At 41.7% G+C, this 19,546-nt stretch overlaps 1 protein-coding gene across 2 annotated transcripts; it reads right to left on the bottom strand.

Annotated features, from left to right (window-relative positions):
* Nucleotides 1-180: 180 nt before the first annotated feature.
* LOC138027431 (metabotropic glutamate receptor 3-like) lies at nucleotides 181-19,408 on the bottom strand. 2 transcript variants are annotated; one of them, XM_068875001.1, is made up of 3 exons: nucleotides 19,231-19,408; nucleotides 19,000-19,109; nucleotides 181-3,149 (listed from the first exon to the last, which is right to left on the bottom strand). In XM_068875001.1, the coding sequence occupies exons 2-3, from the start codon at nucleotides 19,073-19,075 to the stop codon at nucleotides 544-546; spliced, it is 2,682 nt and encodes an 893-aa protein (XP_068731102.1). In that variant the 5' UTR covers nucleotides 19,076-19,109; nucleotides 19,231-19,408; the 3' UTR covers nucleotides 181-543. The 2 variants fall into 2 exon arrangements, with proteins under 2 accessions (XP_068731102.1, XP_068731103.1); XM_068875002.1 differs by having other exon boundaries at nucleotides 19,219-19,268.
* Nucleotides 19,409-19,546: the final 138 nt, after the last annotated feature.

Below are 19,546 nucleotides of genomic sequence, written 5' to 3'. Positions count from 1 at the left end.
TTGATTTGGGTATGCGGGCATTGCGATGCGAACCCGATGTCGAGGAATGACAGATTCACAATCACATCAGATTGAGGTGATGTGCCCGTCGGCCAGCCAGTCCAAGATGGCGTCCAAACCCTGAAATCGCATGGCATCACGATCGATACTTGCGAAACATATTCGAGACGTTCGTAAAACGACACGATTAGGATGCGTCCTCCTTCGTCGGAACGCAATAAGTTAACAATATATAGTATTCGATATTTAAGTGACGGAAAGTTAGTCTTTGTTATTTCATTGCATCATTAAGTGATGCTTGAATGTAATGTTCTAAGGATTGTTCTTGCCGATTTTGTCATTTAAAAAATATTTTACTTTCATTTTCTTCGAACTTTTTTTTTAGGGGGGGGGGGGGGGGGATTGTCACTAAAATGCTCGAATAATGCTTTATGCTTTTGCCTCACTAAAATGCTCGAAAAAATGCCTACATAATGTACAAAAGCCTAGTCGAAACTTTGGAGAAACGACCCCCAGGTCACTCACATCCATGACTTGTTACACTTAAGCTAATGTGTCTACGTAACTCAACTGTGAGGAATCTACAGCATTATCTGTCCTCTTCTTTGTCGGTGTTGCCTCAATTTTAAGAGTCACCGGGACTGTTTCTCTGCCAGAATCCATAATGTGCAGACCATGTCTTTCATGGCTTGACTCCGTTCTAACAAGGGGAGTTTCTACAGACACTTTCCCCATAACAAAGATGGCCACTTTAGGGATTAACAGCCCAAAGAGATTTACACACCCAATGATTAAAAACATGAAGGAATTGGTGAAGTCCCTCCATGCGGCCCTTCGAGTGTTAAGGATCGTTGGGAAGTATATGATCCATATCGAGCAAGTCATGTACATTGTCATGCCAATCTGCTTTGCTTCGTTGAAATTCCTTGGAAATTTTCGCGTTTTGAAGGCGAAGACGGTACATAGAGACAATAAAAGCATGTTGTAACTCATATTCACCGCTATAGCGACTGGGCTGCTTGAACAGACAAGCAGAGCCTCGTCCGAAGATGAATACTGCACTATGGCTCTTGGTTCATCCGAAATGGTCCACACGGTAGTGATCAGAAGCTGCACTAACACGAGCCCCAAAGCAGTGAAGACCTGTGACAATGGCCTTATTAACGGTGGACGTGCAGCTGAGTGCTGCGCATGCGTAAAGATGCGGTAGATGCGATTGGTTTTGATCAATAGCGGCGCGTAGCACCATGTGAAACACGAACAGCCTAAATAACGGCGAAGGGCACAAACTACATCACTCGCCTTTACCAGTTGCATTAACGAAGAAATAAAGCACAAGATGACTCCGATGAACATGAGAAAACACAGCTCCCTGCCAGCAGCTTTGATAACTCTGTGATTTCGTTTTTGAAAATAGAAAGCTGACGTTAACAAGGCAACGAGGACCAACGTTCCTGCAATTACTGCGAGTGAAGTCGATAAAGGATCGGACCATTTAGGGTACAAAAGATCGAGCTTGGAACAAAAGGACAGGCTTGCGTCAGGTGTGTATCCAAGTCTACACTTAATACAAGTATTATTTCTTATAATTCTACCAGTCTTACAGTGTTTACATTGCCAGCAACACTGCTTATTAACCGCATTATGTTTTCGTATTTGATTGGAGGCGCATGGGTCGCTACAATAAGACAATGGGGGGATGTTCATTGTGTTTCCCCATGACACTCTATTGTCGTCAATTTGTAATTCCTTCCTTTTTCTCGCAGTTCCTCTAGGATATGCCTCCCACGAGCCTACGACAACGTATCTCCACTTCCCATCCTTTCCTTGTTGAAAATTAATAATACTGTAATTGCCATTGATTTCTTGTTTTGCGTTGAATTGTAAGCTCGAGTTAAAAGCGGAGTCAGGAAAAGTTACATTTTTCAAATAATCGAGGAAATACCCCTCCTGAATTTTTATCTTCATACGCTTACAAATTCCGATCTGACTTGGGCAATTATCCTTGTGCACGTTATTAAGAGCATACGCGATTGCGTATACAGCATTCACGACAACACGAACTGGGGCTAGCTCCATGATGCGCATGCGTAGTAGCGATCCATGTCTGTCGCAGTTTCGTTTCTGTGACGAGTTTGCTCCGGAACCTTCATCAGAAATTTTACATTTGAGAAAAGATTGTGCAAATTCATCGAACCACGTATTCTGAGATTGATTTTCGACTGTGAAAGGTGGTAGAGACGAGTTCAAATTTGTCAAAAAATCCAAAAAACCCTTCACGATTCCCTCTTGATGCCCTACCGTCAAAGAACCATTTGCAATGTCTTCTTTACCCTTAGTGACATCAACACGATCACTCCAGCCATTACTTCCCAGCCAAGTAAAACCCTTCACACCAAGCCCCTTAGCTGCACGTAACAAACCAGCCGCATCGGTCTGGGTAGTAAACAAAACAACCACGTGAGCTTTGCTGTTCCTGTGGTTTATCATGCTTTCGATCGCATTTCTGTAATTTTCCTCACCGGGTAAGCTTTTCAAGCGAAATTCGCGGGCGATACATATTCCAGAAATACGGGCTTCATTATGAAAAATTTCCATGCCTCTTTGGCCGTAATTTCCATGCGAGTTTATCGTATATACGTAATTCCACCCATAATGAAGAATGACATCTACAAGAGCTTTAGCTTGGAATGAATCCGGTGGCACAGTTCGGAAAAAGTTTCCGTATAGCTCTTTGTTACTCAGATCGACGGTGGTTGCACCATAACTAACTTGAGGAATGTCAAAAACTCGTAAGAGGTTCGCTACTACAATCGTGACATCACTCGTTAGCGGACCAACGACTCCTGCGACAGGTTTTGTAGCATCCAGCACTGTAAATTTTATGATGTCTTTGGCGCGGTCGGCTCCGATCGTTGGGCTTCGGCAAGTGTCGTAAATCATCGTACCGAGAGTAATGTTCGGTAGCAATTCGGGATTTTTATTGATTTTCTCCAGTGCAAATAACATTGCTGTTAAGTATTGGAAACCTGGTTGAACGTCAATTTCACCGCATGCACTTTCTGTAAATCTGCTCTTCTTGTGAACAGGGAACAATCCACCCAAAATAATATCTCCATCAATGTAAAGTTGCTGAATTCCAGGATGGCCTAAATTCACAGGATATAAAGTAAATGTATTTATATAAAGTGCGGGTTATAGACGAAAGTGTTGAAGCATATTTTATAATATTTTATGCAATATTTTCATGATCGTTTTATTGTATGCAAAGTATGCTATGCACGGTGCTAAAACTTAGATAAGAAATTGAAGCGTGCAAAGCAAATTAAGTGTCGCAAACAATCTCGTCCCTCTCAGTTAATTTAAGTAACTTTCCCACGAGAAAATGCATTCGGCGAGAGCCGAATTTCCGCCGATGTTGTTGGAAACACGAGGACCGTCGTGGCGGTTCTTTCTTATAAAATGTGATGCCGACCATGTTAGTTATCTTAACTTTATTATCTGTAGTGTTAGTTTTTCCGCGGTTAGCCCGCACGGATGTAAAGGACCTGGGAAACTTCGGTTTCCGTTGCCATCAGTTTATCTAACAATTTAATTTAACTCGAATTTAGCTAGGTTGAAGTATCTACCGCAAGTATTTACCACAAGCTTTTCCGCCTTTGTTTTTGAGAGTGTCAGGATCACGTTTGTGTAACTTTGCAAGCTCTTTCGACCAATCATAGCTAAGCAAGAGCATATATAAACGCCAGTTTTGAGAGAGCTAAAAAGAGTTGGCTGCCGGCAACGGCAGAGTGCTGAATTTCTACGCAAGAATAAAGAAGTTGAAAAGCCGAAGCTGTGTGTACAAAATCTGTCCCGTAACAAAAGAAAAAAGTGATCCTTGAGAAGCAAAACGAAAGGGGAAAGTGATCCCCGATTAATTTCATTCACCGAGTTCTTTCATGGGTACACATGAGCCCAACAAATTGAGCTACTCCCCACCGTGTGTAGCTCTGCTTGGTGGAGCATTCCACAGGCATCCCAGAGATGTTGGATTCGAATCCCGTTGAAGCCAACTGAATTTCTCAGGTGTCTACTTACCATAAGAAACAATTGCTGAAATAATTATTGCACGTCCAGATAAATGAGAGAATGATTTCTATCATTCATATAAGCAAAATATTGTAAAAAAAGAATAGCAGTTAAGAGTTAAAGGCTACACGTGCATGCTGCTCATCAGTTTAACTTATGTAGGCATTCCGCATGTTGATATGTTCTTTTGGGGTGTGGTATCCTTTGGCGCGGACTTACAGGTGTGCAGTGATGTTGAAACATTTTGGGCTAATGATTTAATGAATTTATAGACCATACAAGTGTCTAGCTCAGACAAATAAAGTCCAAGGGCCCGTTTTTCGAAAGTCCCGAAAACTTTTCGGGCCGAAAAGCCATTTGCGAAACTGCCAACAGCTTGTTTTGGAAACCCGATCCTTTAACTTGTTTTCAAAGCAACAAAAAGCAAAATGAGTTTGAGGCTTTACGACTTTTAAGTGGCAGTCCCGCTAAAAGCGGTCCACCGGTTTTTTGCAACCAAAAATAGTTTTCCTTCATTTTGTGCCCATCAAAAGGATTTGATACACATGTCTTAAAAGTGAGATAATTATTTCATAATTATTTATTTTTGCGTCGCTACAACACTAAATTGAATTTGGGTTCGCCCGCCGTCGCCAACGGCGATCAAAAGGGTAAATTCCAGGAGTTTTGAGCAGCGCGCTACGTGTACAAAACTAAAGCTTACCGAATTTTATTTTGATAAAAGTTACAAGATACATTCACTGTGTTTACTGACAAAATATAGAAACATTTTCAGAAATGTCAAGTTTTCCAGCGTGGTCAGAAGACACCCTCCTCTCCTGCCTGTGTTCACATACAAATAATTAACCAAATGAAAGCCAAAAAATTTCGAAAGTTTGGTCTAAACTGAGGTTAAAAAGTATACGACACTGAAGTTTGTGCCTTAATTCACCATCCTATTTCTTCAAACCGATGGGTATCTTCCCGACTTCCACGCAACGTCAGCTTGAAATGCACCCAAATCTATGTGTTTACACAAATTAACATTATCAACACTCGTGTCAAAGTCCATTTGTATTTCTCTTTGTTTTTTCCTATACGGATCAGATTTTGCTGCTGACGTCCACAAAAGTTGGGCATATGCTCCTTTAATAATCGTGTGTGAGTATAAATGCAGTGTTACTGTAAATCATTGCGCCAACTTGACCTGTCTTCAGTTGGCGTGACACTCAAAACGTAAACAATACGCTTGGCAGGAGTCTTTTCCATACAACATTTCGTGCATGCAATGCAGTTGTAGACGTATGGTATCGCTGGGAGAAGAAAAGAATGTCGACAATTCTCCCTTTGGTAAATGTAAATATTCTGTGCTTGAAGCTTCTGGGAGGACCACACGAATGCGTACAGAATATATTCAGCTCTAGTTTGAAACAACAACAACAAAATAAACGAACACCCACCATGTCTGAAAAATGCGTTCACCAAATACAAGAGACGAATGAATGGAACTATTTTAAGCTACTTTCTTTTTCAACATTGAAACTTTTCGTCGCATTAAGGTCCATAACGTTTGTGAGCTACTATACGGTATAAAAAATCGGCTCACTTCGTTTCCGTGAGGGTGTGACTAAGATTAGCTGTTGTTAGTGGTGGGGTGGGGGGAGGATGTGCTGGGGCAGGTGGCAGGGCTGGGGCTGGACAAATTAAAAGAGAATCGTCTAGTAGGAAAACGAGGCTCCAACATTAAAAATCTTACCAATATTAAGTCTGCAAGTCTCAAGGAATGGTATTGAACAGGTTAAAAAAGAGAGAATGTAACGCATTGGTGACCTACAAGGGGGAAGAAAAAAAGAAAACCGGTCGTTATTACAAAGAAGTAAGCTGAAGCTAGGTTGTAGGTTAACAAGGTCAATGGGATTGCTTTTCGATTGAATTTGCACTAGATTCCTGCATTCCTTTCTCATAGGAGATATTTTCTTCTTTCAATACTTGTGGAAAAAGAGAAAGGAAAATTGGATTAAATGGAGTGAAAAACAAAAAGGACGATGTCGAAAACGGGAGATGGAAAAGAAAAAAAGGGAACGTACTGGGATAGGGTAAAGTTAATCATAAATGGTGAGAATTGAACACGATGATGAGATATGGGAACTGCACAAGAAAATTGACAACGGAAATCGGAAAGGGAATTGGACACTGAAAGTGAAAGCGAGTGTTGGATAAGGAGATGGAGAGCCTTTATTTGGAAAGAATAAATGAGAAATGAAGATAATACAATTTAGGTTTGGTGGAAATTAAAAACGGTGGGAAGTTCACAAAATAAGATGAGAATCGGGAGTCTTAAATCCGAATTAGAAGTTGCAGTCCGGCATTCGTAGATCTGTTTCCGGTTTCTCGTTTCTCTTTTGAATTAGAAGAAGATATTTCATCGCTCACGTGTTCGGCACAAAAATGGCCGTTTGCTTTGCTGAAGGCAAGGATAGAAGTGGGTGTGGCGATTTTAAAGGGGTGAGTACTTTAACACCTCTTCATGAATGCAGAGACGACATTTCTGCCCATTTGAAGCGTTTTCATCTTTCCAACGAAAACTTGGTTGAATGTGAGTTGATTCTGTTTCGCGCTGGCCACTTCGGCCTTTGTGAAGATAAAGTCAAAGAAATGTTTGTGTGCCCGAAGCATCGGAGGAGTCTGGGGAACTAATTACTGGAACTGCACAAAAAGGTCTTGTCAGTATCCCGAGCACAAGGGAAAACGAGAGGCAACGAAAGGGGACCGTGTGTTCAATGTGAGATTGGCTAGGGATGTTTTTGAAGTTTTCGGAATTTCTGTTCCAATCGGGTCACGTGAGTATTATATAAATTTTGATTACTTTGGATGTTAAACGATGTAATGTAATGAGCTAAGAGTTCTATAACAGGGTTGCGTCTGTGTGCCATTTCACCTTGTAAGTTTGAAGTTTGTGGATGTGTTACAGCCTTGATTGAAATACTATCAACGTCATCTTTTTTCAAAGAGACTTTTTTTTTTCAGCCATCTGTAATAGTTGTAGAAAATCGCACGGTAGTAGGTTGAAGACTGAATGGCTCTGGTTGAGGACACCAAAAAGAGAGATAGAGCGCGTGGATGAAGACAAAGATCGCAGTGATAGACCAGAGTTGTTGAGGTACTCAATGTTCACGAGCCAAGTTTCTATTTGAACTTGTTGACTAGAGAGACAAGCTTTAAATGCTGCTGGCAAAAATTTGCCAGTAAGTCCCATGAGCAAATTATCTTCAGTGCCATGCGCAAGCCCCCTCCCAGCCTGGTCGCTTGTGAGGAACATTTTCAAGTTTGGGAGTACCAGTGGTATCTTTCAGATTGAGTGCTTGGATTATTACTGACTTTAATATTTACCTGCTTTGTGTTGTACAGGAAAGCAAAAGAGGAGGCAAGTTCCGCAATGTTTTTATCGTCGGCATTGGAATTTGAAACACCCAGCAGAGATCCTCTTTGGACACCCGGGCAATGCCGTGAAAGGCCTGAAAGCTCGTCAGGGGATGACTCGTCAGGTGGGAAAGCCGAGCACGATGTGATAAAGGACTACAATGAGGCGATGACAAAAATTGCATCACTCACTGGCGGAAAGGTGAAGCCTCTTGCCTTCAGGCTTACTACTGAGTGGGATAAAGCTACGTCAAATGACAAAGCTTCCTGTTTGGATCAAGTCGACGAAGGATATCGCGCTCTGTGCAAAGTCATCGCCCCAAAAGGCAGTGAAAAGTTACTGCAAGCGTATCAGGAATCGAAAACAGACGTTTGCTCAAATATTAATGAGTTAACGGCCTTAATTGCAGCGTACAAACAAGCACCAACATGGAGTTTAAAACCCCAGATTTTAAGCATATATGCACTGCGTTATTCAGCAAGATTCCTCAAGAAAATGCACGAGCCGTTTGAAAAACTGATGAGCGACCGACAAATCAAGAAAGCTAAGGGACATTCCAAGAATGTTGGAGTGGGCTTCAACGTCGATAAAGTGCCTCAACATCGAGTCCGAATGGACTTGGTGAAGCTTGATCACTTTCTGTCGTTTGTGGACCAGCCGTATTTCCATCAAGACGTGGCCTATGGAACGAGGACTTTATAACTTGACTCCGGTGAACGGCTTGTCTTGCCCAATGTCGTCAGAATTGTTGGAAGGTCGACAATGATTGAACAGTATTTTAAATACTGCAGCGAAGAAGGCTTTGACCCACTAGGAAGATCAACCCTGTACAGAATTTTACAAGTCAGAGAAGCGTCTCAGAGAAAGTGCCTCCAAGGCCTTGATAACATCGCAGCAGCTGGGGCTGAAGGGTTTGATACTATGCACAAGATAGTGGATGAATTGAAAGATTGCAGCGCTAGTGCAAAGTGGTGCGAAGAAATTCGTCAGAAGCTGGAAAATGGTGAGCGCTACCTTAAGACAGAGTATAGGATGCACTGTGAAGAAGATGGGAGTCCTTGTCCAGACCACTGTACATATTTTGCCCTCAGCGACCCCCAGAACACCGAGTTTCAGGGAACTTGTGCGCACGAACATGAAGTTCGCTGTGCAAATTGCGAAAGCTTGAAATCTGTGATACAAGAAATCTCAAATGAAATTGAGTCGCCTTTAAATTTTAGCAGCGAGGATCAGAAAGAAGACCTCCAACATGACCATAAGCTGGCCAAAGAAATGATATTTCAGTGGAAGTCCCATCTTATTAGAGCTGAGAACCAAGAGAGAGCGAAACAAAACGTGTTAAACAGCCTCAAAACTAATTCTGCACTTGTTGTAATGGACTGGGCCATGAAGTTCCTCCAACTCAAATACAGAGAAAAACAGTCTGAGTGGTTCTGGAAGAGAGGGATAAATTGGCATGTTAGTTGCGTCATCACCAGGAATGCCGAAGACAATAACCTGGAGATTGCGTCCTATGTTCACTTATTTGACAGTTGTGCCCAAGACTGGTTCGCAGTTTGTGCAATACTGGAACACCTTCTCGGTATCATCAAAGAGAACAAGGCGAGCATAAACCAGGTCTTCCTTCGATCTGATGGCGCAGGTTGTTACTATAACAACAATCTAATTGCGGCTGTCTATGACGTCGGTTCTCGAGTTGGAATCAAAGTAATGAGGTGAGGAGGAACATTAGTCAATACGAGCACTGCGCTCAGTGAAAGCTATCATATCCATACAGCCACATAAGGGCCGAAGCAATTTTAGGCTTCGTTTTTTAATTACTTCTGTTGGTAATTTTATACACTTATAACACTTACCTTATTTTAAGAAGGTGATACTTGACGGTACAATTAACTTGGCCCTCGGTGCAGATCGAATTAGAATTTGGAAATGCTGGGTTTTCGAGGGGAGGGGAAAACCGGAGTACCCACGGAAAACCTCTCAGAGCAGAGGGGAAAACCAACCACAAACTCAACCAACATATGGCGCAAGATCAGGAATCGATCCCAGACGACATTGGTGGGAGGCGAGTGCTGTCAACACTACGCCAACCTTGCTCCTTGTATTGTCCTAACTGCATGAATATCTCCAGTTCTAACACCCGCCAGCATTAGAGGAAATAGTCAGAAAACTAGCATTACAACCCGGAGCAAATCAGCAGAGTAGTAAAAGTAGTTAGCACCACATATAACAGCAGCGTTAACATTAGCAGAAATAATAAAAGTTATTAAGTTTTCAACCTCGGTTAATGCATTTCTCGCGCTCTGATTGGTTCACTCAATCTCGGTTATCAGCTCATATACCTTAGTTTGACCTTTTATTTCAAATTATTGCACTAAGCGTTGCTAAGCTTTTTTTTCCCCCGGAAAGCAAAATTTCTCTCTGAATAAAGCAAAGAAACCTTTTTGTCGAAAGTTTGGATCAATTTTGACGTTTAGAAGTACGCGAAAAGATAAGAAATGTTTTTGTGATGGGCCTGCGTCTATGTGACCTCCAGGTATTACAGAACATCGCATCTTCATCAAGTTCTTTTTTCGATTTCGCTCGGATTTTCTCCCTTTTTTCGCTCGTATTTCGTACTTCCAAACTTTTGGAGTTTAGGAATTTAGTAAAACAATTATTCCATTCGCGCTAGTTGGATATGAGACTGATTAAAGCCAACTCGGCGCTACGCCTCTCGTTGGCTATTTACTGTCTCATATCCAACGCGCTCATGGAATAGTCGTTAATTTATACATAGCAACGGTAATTTGGACATTCTTGTCTCGTCTTCGCTAGATATGACTTCTCAGAAGCCCAATTTGGTAAAGATGTCTGCGATCGAATCATAAGTCCGATGAAAGGAGCAATTCGCAGATGCTGCAATGAAGGCCATAACATTCTGACAGCATTTGACATGCACGAGGCGTTGAAGGCTAGACAAGTCAAGGGATCATCCGCTGCTGTCTGTGAGCTTGATCGTGGTATGAAAGAATTAAAAGTCAACCGTATCAACAAGTTTAGTGCTTTCCACAATTTTTCTTATGAAAACGAAGGTCTTCGTCTCTCAAAGGTCTATGGAGTAGGTTCTGGAAGACTCATCCCATGGTCAGAGCTGGTCATTGAGAAAAGGGTAACTTGCTCCTGAAGGAAGTTGATAATTATGGGTTTTTTGCCATAAATCCGAGAGTCATAAAACCGACCGGCGACGATCCTAAAGGCTCGGATGAAGACACGCCATTTCAATGCCAAGAACATGGATGCTATTGTGAATTTTCTACTTCAGAAGAATTCCAAGATCACGTTCATCTCGGGCGGCACAAGACAGCAGCATCAGAAAGCGTGTACGATGGACTGAGGCGTGACTGGGCTTCTAAATTCTCCTCACTGACTCTTGAGACAAAAGTATCATCGACGACAGAAGAGGCATCAATTGAGGTCAGAGCTTTCTCGTGCACTATGGGCTGGGCCCTGCAGAAACCAAGAGGGGGAGGAACCAGATTTTCGGAGAGTGTAAAAGCTTATCTCTCAAAGATACTTGAGACTGGTGAAAAAACAGGTCGAAAAGCTGATCCAGGTCAAGTGGCAGCTGATATGAGAAAAGCCAGAGACATTGACGGAGCAAGAAAATTTAAACGAAGCGAGTGGTTAACAAAGACTCAAGTACAAGGCTTTTTCTCTAGATTGGCTGCCTTAAAACGAGGAAAGGGCGCAAGCTCTCAAGTGCTGGACGAAGATGAAGGTATTATCATCGAGGAGGACGAAGACTACCTTGACGTCGAGGCCAGGAATGAAATAGTGGAAAACGTCGTGAGCCAAATGGGATTGGTGCATCCAGTAACATACGATGGCCATGACATTTGCGAGCATGTCAGACTTGACACGTTGTGTAAGTTTAATGTCACCACTCTGAAGGTCATGTGTGCTATTTTGAATTGCCCTACAAAGCCAAGGATTTAAAGTTCACTCTACTTAACAAAATAAAGGACATTGTGAGAGAATGACATGTTACAAGTAGACACAGAGAGGTCGTGGTCACGCCCACCTTAAGACCGTAAAGCTACCGTAGTAGATGGTTTACCTTACAACAAGAGTCCCACATGCGAAGTGAGTCTCATTGTTCCAACGTACCACGAGGTAGCCCAGAACCGCGTAACGACGAAAGTCAATCTAATGACAAACAACGGGATGACGATAGATTTCAAAGCTATTGAAAACAGAACTAATATTTTCATTCATTGGGTGAACGTTCAATCCACCGCGAAACAAATGATTGTCATTGGCCGTTTTTATACTAGAGACGCATAATTGGTCTTGGACGAACTTGGGCAAACATTTTTTCTGCGTCTGTTAAATTCGTCTAGTATAAAGACGGCCACAAGACGCATTATGCGTCTGGACGAAGAATTTATTTTAGTGCGTCTTCGAAGACGCACTAAACTGGAAAGTTCGTCCAGACGCATTATGCGTCTAGTGCCCGTCTTTATACTAGACGAATTTAACAGACGCAGAAAAAATGTTTGCCCAAGTTCGTCCAAGACGAATTTTGCGTCTCATATAGTTCGTGCCGTCTTTACACCAGACGGATAACATAAGAGACGCATGATTCGTCTGGACGGATTATGCGTCTCTAGTATAAAAACAACCATTCAACTTGTCAACTCGGCTGTTTGTCTTCCAAAAAAGGAAAAACTGAAAATATCGAAATGAAACGAACGCTGTCAGTATATTTGTAATGGGTTCGAAAATGCGAGCGGGATCGGGATTAATTGACGTGAGGGATGTCGGGATAGCGGGATTATTTGAAAACATTTGAGAACCCTATCGTGGACCCTCATTATGAGCATTACTGGATAACACCATGCAGCATCCATTGATCAAAATAGAAAAATCTGTCACCACAATTACACGAATTCAGTCAATCCAGTATTAAATAATATCGAAGAAGTGTTTTTTTTACCTGTTTCTTGTGGCCTCATGCTTAGGTTAATTTTACATTGTACATGTGTTTCAGTCAATAAACTAATTTTTCAGTCAATTGAGCAACCCGTGAAGGCTGGTTGTCTCTTCTTTTTTCCCTTCATTTCTTCCTGTGTTGGAATTAGTTACTTCTTACCACTCAGAGACCGGAAAACGCTTCTGTTTGGTGAGTACGCAACACATAGCTAATCAGTTGTTACTTAAAGCTTTCACTGAAAGCGTTATTATCCTAGTATTTCTCTTCTTAGATGTAATTATGTGAGACAATCTTACAGTTATCATTTATATGCTTGCAAGGGAGTATCGTTTTTCTTTCAATTATTAACTGTGATGGGGTATTTTTCTTAGCTTTACCGATGCTTTATGTCTCTCTTTTTTTTCCCGTTGAATGTGATTCCTTGAGAGAGGCTAACTTCTTAATACTAAGATTATTAAAAGGAAGGTTTGATTTTCTTTTTAGTTGTTGTACTGTGTGTGTTTATTAAGAAAAAAAACATTGCAGTTAAAAAAAACTGAATTGCGCCTCTTTACAAGTAAGAAATATAAGAAATGATTCAAAAACTACTACTATTATATAATTACAAAGCGACTACTGTCAGAAATTACTTAAATGCTTCCCTCGCACTCTTAACTATGAATGAATTTGCAAATCTATTTGTCTTTACAAGAGGCATGGCAAACCTCCTCTGCCTTCTCAGCTCATATGAGATAGAAACTGAGGGAGGCAGGAGGCTGGTAATCTTACTCCGTGGATCATTAACAATAGACTTAAAAAGGTGTTCTGTTAACTTTTCCTGGTGGGCCCTGATGGACTCAAGCCCTGCTAACTGAAGGGCGTCCGAGTAGTGCACCCTGGGAAAAATGCATGATAGGGCCCTCCTTTGCACTCTTTCGAGCTCGACTTGTAGATACTTTGGTAAACTGTAATGGAAAACAGGACAAGCGTAATCTAGTGAAGACCTGATACATGCGCAAAAATATGTTACAAGATCTGAAGTAGGAACGTGCGCGCGCTTAAGTTGAATAAGAAAGTACAGTTTCTTCGACGCTTTTTTAACAAGTTCTTCTATATGGTCGTGCCACGTTAGCGTATCATTGATTGTCAAGCCGAGTAGCTTTGTGCTCTGTATGGTTTTGATAGGAGTTCCGTCTATGCAAACCCTAGGGAGTTGCGGGGAGTCACGACTGAAGGATATAACTAACTCTTTAGTCTTCTCGCCATTAAGCTGGAACAAATTTTCCTTGGACCAATCGTAGATTGCATCTACTGCTTCTTGTGACTTGCTCTGTTGGCCTTTAGGTATGTTCTCTGATACCGTAGTATCATCAACATATTTCCACATGTTGAAGATGCTTGGAACAGTCAAGTCATTAATCATCAAGAGAAAAAGCCAGGGACCCAACTTTGTCCCCTGTGGCACTCCAGACGGCACTGTGCCCCACTCTGAAACGCAGTCCTTCCCAAGTTTGACTCTTTGAGATCTTCCTGACAGGAGGTCAATCACCCAGTTGATTACACTATTAGGAATATTGACCCGCTTCAATTTGTTGACCAAACTCTTGTGGTCTATGAGGTCAAAGGCCTTTCGATAATCAAAGAGAAGGACACGCACAGAAGCACCGTTACCATCCGTTGCTTCGAGCCACTTATGAATCATACTAATGAGTGCCAACACGGTTGAAGAACCAGATATGGTACCAAACTGGTTGGAGTCAACTAGGCTCTCTAGGGCAGGTTTTATGTAATCAGAAACAATAAAGTCCTCAGATATTTTCGAGAGGGTAGACGTGAGAGAGATTGGACGCAGTTCCTTTTTTGGGTCGGTGACTTGCTTCACCTTGGGCAGGGGGATGACATCTGCAATTTTCCACATTGAGGGTAGTTTTTGCTCACTGTATGAGGCGTTCAGGATGTTTTGAACAGGAGTAACTAGGATTTCGGCGTACTCCTTTAACACCCAGTTGGAAAGGCCATCCGGGCCAGAAGCTTTATGCTTATTCAGGTGAAGCAGGTTGTTGTACACTCTTTGCACGGACACCTCTAGGAACTCTGGATTCTCTTCTAGGGGCAATTGTAGGGCCTCACGCTCGCTGTCGATGGGCTCGTAAGGTTGAAGTGGCTCCAGTAATGCATGGTTGATGGAATTAGCAACTTCTGTTGGAGACAAGTTGTTATACTCAGGAACATTGAGGGAGGAAAATAGTGACGAATTTTGCTTTTTTGATCCACTGAGCTTATTCACTTCGCTCCACCACTGGCGCGGGTTGACACCTTTAAGATCTTTCACCTTAGAAGTGTAATACTTTGCTTTACACCGTTTCCTTTCTTTATTTACTGCATTACGATAGTACTTGTACATCAGGCCTGATTTATTGGCGTGAAATGCTTGCTGGCGCTTGCGTATTAGCTCCTTCAGCTTGACCGACATCCAAGGGGCGTCCTTTGGGTAGACTTGGATCATTCTCTCAGGCATGATATTACTCATGCCGATTTCAATCACTTCGTTAAAGACCTGGAGTTTTTCCTCACAGGTAGGCTGACTGATGACAACAGACCAATTGATACTACTAAAGTACCGACCAAGGCACATCTTATTGCTGTCTCTAATGTCCCTGATGGTAATGGACTTCCGAGTGTGTTGATTGGGTACTCTCTTCCTTGGCTGGACGATAACTGTACAATGGTCTGAAAGGCCAAAGGGTGGAAAACATTCTGGAGTCGAGAAATGGTCGCCCAAGTTGGTTAAAACCAGGTCAAGCGTTGCATCGCCTCTTGTTGGAAATTTCACAAGTTGTTTCAGTTTGAAATGACGCTGCAAGCGACCAGTATTCAAGCGGTTAAAATCGCCAGCAATAATTAGCCCGCAGTTAGGAAACATGGCTTCTGCTGCTGTCAAACTGTCAAATAGATGATTGAGTAGCTTCTGACCATCGGACTCCACCGGGCTTGTCCGGCCGGGGTAGTAAACAACAGCTAAAATCACGCACGAAAAACCGCGAGGAGATCTTGAGGGCATCAGTTTAACCCAAATAATTTCATGGTCGATGCAGCATGTTAAGGTTTCCGCAAGTTCGTATTTTATGTCCTCTTTGATATACACACACACTCCTCCGTGGTCGAATGTAGAGCGGTCTTTCCGCATGATATTGTAGCCCTCAATGTTTACAACCGAGTCGCTAATGTGTTCTTTAAGCCAAGACTCCACAATACATCCGATTTGGACATTTTGCCGTAGAAGAAGTTCTCGGACCTCACTCAGCTTTGGTGTCAGAGACATAGGATTGGACAGCATAATCGATGGAACAAAATGAGAGCCGACCGCGGGTTGGACTTGGTGTTTCTTTGCTGGAATAGGAATCAAATTATTCAAATTCGCCCTTTTCCGAGATGAGTTTGAGTAATTTGCATATGAAACTCGCGGCGAATTAAGCACAGGAATGTTGATTATTTTCTTTAATTCTTCAGCTTTGGTTTTCAAACCAGCTCTCCTGCCTCTAGGCCGACGACTTGGTACTTGAGAAGAGATAGTTTCAGCCCTCATACCGTGACAATAGAGGTCAAAGTCTTGATTCGAAACCTGCTTCGATGGTGACCGTTGAGCGGGTTCAATTAGACAAGAACAGAAAACACCAAAAAATACCCCAAAACAAATCGAGAAAGATTGAAAGGGATGCATCACGACGACAGAGCCATAAAACCTTCTTGTCTTGAGATTCGAAGACCTTAATAATGGATTAGCAAGCTGTAAATAGGAAATTTCCTGGAGTAGAAGCTAAGTGCATGCAGCCGTGACCGGCGCTTACAATCACGGCGCTTACACGGCGCTTACACGGCGCTTACAATCACGCTTTTGTACTCCACCCCTGTCACTACCCAACCCACCCTCTCACCAAACTACTTGACAGTAATTTGCATAGTCACGTTCGCGGTAACGCAAGCGATGTGAAGTCAACGGTTCTTGGCGCTTCCACATATATTACTTAGTGTGTAGCTCATAAAGTAGCTCACAAGCGCTGAGGACCTTAAAGTGGATGAATTCCCGACTATTTGGGACGTCAATAACCGAATCTGAGCGGTAAAAGAAGTAATTCCTTTGAAAACAAGGGTAATGCAAATGAACTTGTCAATTTGTGTAAACACAGATTTGGGTGCATTTCAAGCTAATGGTGTGTGAAAGTCCGGGAGATACCCACCGGTTTAAGATGACTTATTAAGGTACAAAATTCACTATCGTATACTTTTTAACCACGATCTAGACCAAACTTTCGAGATTTTTTGTCTTTCGTTTGGTTAATTTTTGGAATGTGAACAGACGCTTGAGAGGAGGGTGTCGTTTGATCACGCTGGAATGGCTTGAAATTTCTAAAAATATTTCCAGCTTTTGTCCGTGAATTAAGAGAATGTATCTTGTAGCTTTCATCAAAACAGAATTCGGTGAACTTTAGTTTTGTACACGTAGCGCGGTGATCAAAACTCCTGAAATTTTCCCTTTTGATCGCCGTCAGCGACGGCGGGCGAAGCCAAATTCAATTTTTTGTTGTAGCGCCGCAAAAATACATAATTAGGAAATAATTATCTCACTTTTAAAACATGTGTACCAAACCCTTTTGATGGGCGCAAACTGCAGGAAAACTATTTTTGGTTGCGAAAACCGGTGGACCGCTTTTAGCGGGACTGCCACTTAAATTCTCTCCGTTTTTGAGATACAAAGGGAATTGTGACACCCGAAAATGGCCCGTAAAGTTTCGGGGCCTTCGAGAAACGGGATCAAGTCTTTAACGGTCTTAACGACGGGATTCCCGCCCGGCTCCATGTTCGAGTTAGAACCAGAAAAATACACTGTTGACCACGGAACTAAAAGTGGTAGTTAAAACTGAGCGGCATAAGTGATGACCTTGTGAACGGGGATTGTAGAATTCTTAGAGAATGTGAGTCTTGAATGAATATGGACCTTCAGCTTCTGATATGTAGTTAACCACTCCCCTAAGGGCTAAACTAACTGAGTCAATCGATTCTTCTGCAGGCCTAGACATTGTGCCACAAATCTTGTAGTATTACATTATCCGGCACCGTAATGTACAAAGTTGCACAGCCTTGTTAAATATGGATCTCTATTGTAAAATTGGCAATGAAAGGTCAGTAGGAAAGAACAGTCACGCAACCAATTCACGTTGTTGAAATTACACTGTGACAACAAAGCGCCTTAACTCGGCAAGTAAACTTGACACTAAATTTGGAATTTGCACAAACGATTATGAATTAGAAAGAGAATGAACGATTTACTGTCGTAAGCTCACGTTGTCGTCAAACCGCAAATTTGCTGTTTTTTTTTTTTTTGTTAACAAACGTACTTTATGCTTGAAAGTTGTTTTACCTCTTAAACCAGTGATGTTTTTTAATGTTTTGTGGCGCTGGCGTTAGAGGTGCTGCGACGGTCTTCGTTTCCTATTAGGCCAGTTTCGTATTCTAAGGGTTAGACTGGATCTAGCATGAAATGGAGGCTGATGCGGGCAAATTAATTTGCATTTGAAAACATTTGCCCGCATTAGCCTCCATTTCATGCTAGATCCAGTCCAGCCGTGAGAATTCGAAAATGGTGTAATGCCTATCGATGTTATAGCCCAGCTGCCGTACATTTCACTTGTCAATAAAACACAAAGGAAACAGATATGCAGATGTAGCTCCAAGGAGCACGTATAATTCGACGTTTTCCATGGAAATTCGTCGTTTTACTTTGTTTGGTGAAACAGGCTGTCAAGAGGCCAGCTGAATTGACACGCTCAGTCCATGAATGTTTGGAGTAAGTTAAGAAAGAAAATTGAAAAAATTGCTTCTTAATAAAAGTCTTCTTTGCTCCATTTTTTTCTACCTCCGATATTTTGGTCACAATATTTGAAAACGTGTCTTTTGAAACAAAGGATCATTATCTCCATTTAGATTTTTAAGCTTTCAAGTTGAAAGCTTAAAAATCTACATGGAGACGCTTAACAGAGAAGGAAACAGTTGAAATGCGAACTGCTGAAAACCCCTGGGATAATCGCTGAATCATGACTATAAATGGCTATCAGAATTGTGATAATGCCGAACAATGAAATTAAAGAATGCGACTAACATACCTTAACAACATACCTTAATATTTTAGAACAATAATTGTGCCGGTAATAATGCAAAGAAAGCGACCAATGCAGGCTGTCGTATTTGTATAAATAGTACGTGTTCATTCACTATCTGTTTAACTCGCAACGGGATACGAAAGAAAAGAAAAACTGTCCAGCTCTCAGATGGACTTTAGCTCAGTGGTAGAACAACGCATGGTAACGGCTTCGAATCCCGTTCAAACCTCGATTTTTGTTAGGCTACTTGCCTTTAGCTGCCGCGATGCTCACGCCAACATAAATTATACCTTACTTCAATATACAAAGCCTAACCCTAAACCTAAAATTAGAAGTTTGCGCTGTAAATTGGCAGATCTTTTCAATGGATGAAATTTAAAGTTAAGAGATTTCAATGCATATGCATACCCGCTCACCTTCAACGCTGGTGTATACTTGAATAAGCCAAACAGCGACGACGAAACCGTGAAGTTTTCTTAAGTATATCTCCATTTCATCCTTCTCTGTAGCAGATATACCGTCAGAACTAAATAGAAACAGAGCGATAAGCCGCTTATTTAAATTTGATTAAATGAGAAAGCGTGCATTGATATCTGTTTATTCTTAAGGAATAAAGCTTCAAACCATGGACCAACCTCAATTCTTACCAGTTTCTTTATTCGATCGGCCTCATTCTGAATTTTTCCCTTGAGTATAATGTTCTCTTCGAGTTTTAACAGGATTAAAAATCACCTTCCATGTCATTAATTAAAAGTTTTCCTTCCGATGTAAACGGAAATTGCAATTTATCGCATTAGCAAACTGAAGGAAGTGACCTATCATACTGATTCCTGGATTTAATAAAATTTCTCTGGCACCTGCCGAACGTATGACACTTCACATTTGACAAATAACGCTTTCTTTGTTTGAATTTGATCCCTTATTCCCAAATCGTTGAAAAGTCTTTTCCCTCATTTACCAGTT

Source organism: Montipora capricornis, chromosome 12 (assembly GCF_036669925.1).
Source record: "Montipora capricornis isolate CH-2021 chromosome 12, ASM3666992v2, whole genome shotgun sequence".
Lineage (NCBI taxonomy): Eukaryota > Metazoa > Cnidaria > Anthozoa > Scleractinia > Acroporidae > Montipora > Montipora capricornis.
The sequence above is the reverse complement of the archived record's forward strand: the minus strand, read 5'-3'. Positions and strand labels throughout refer to the sequence as shown.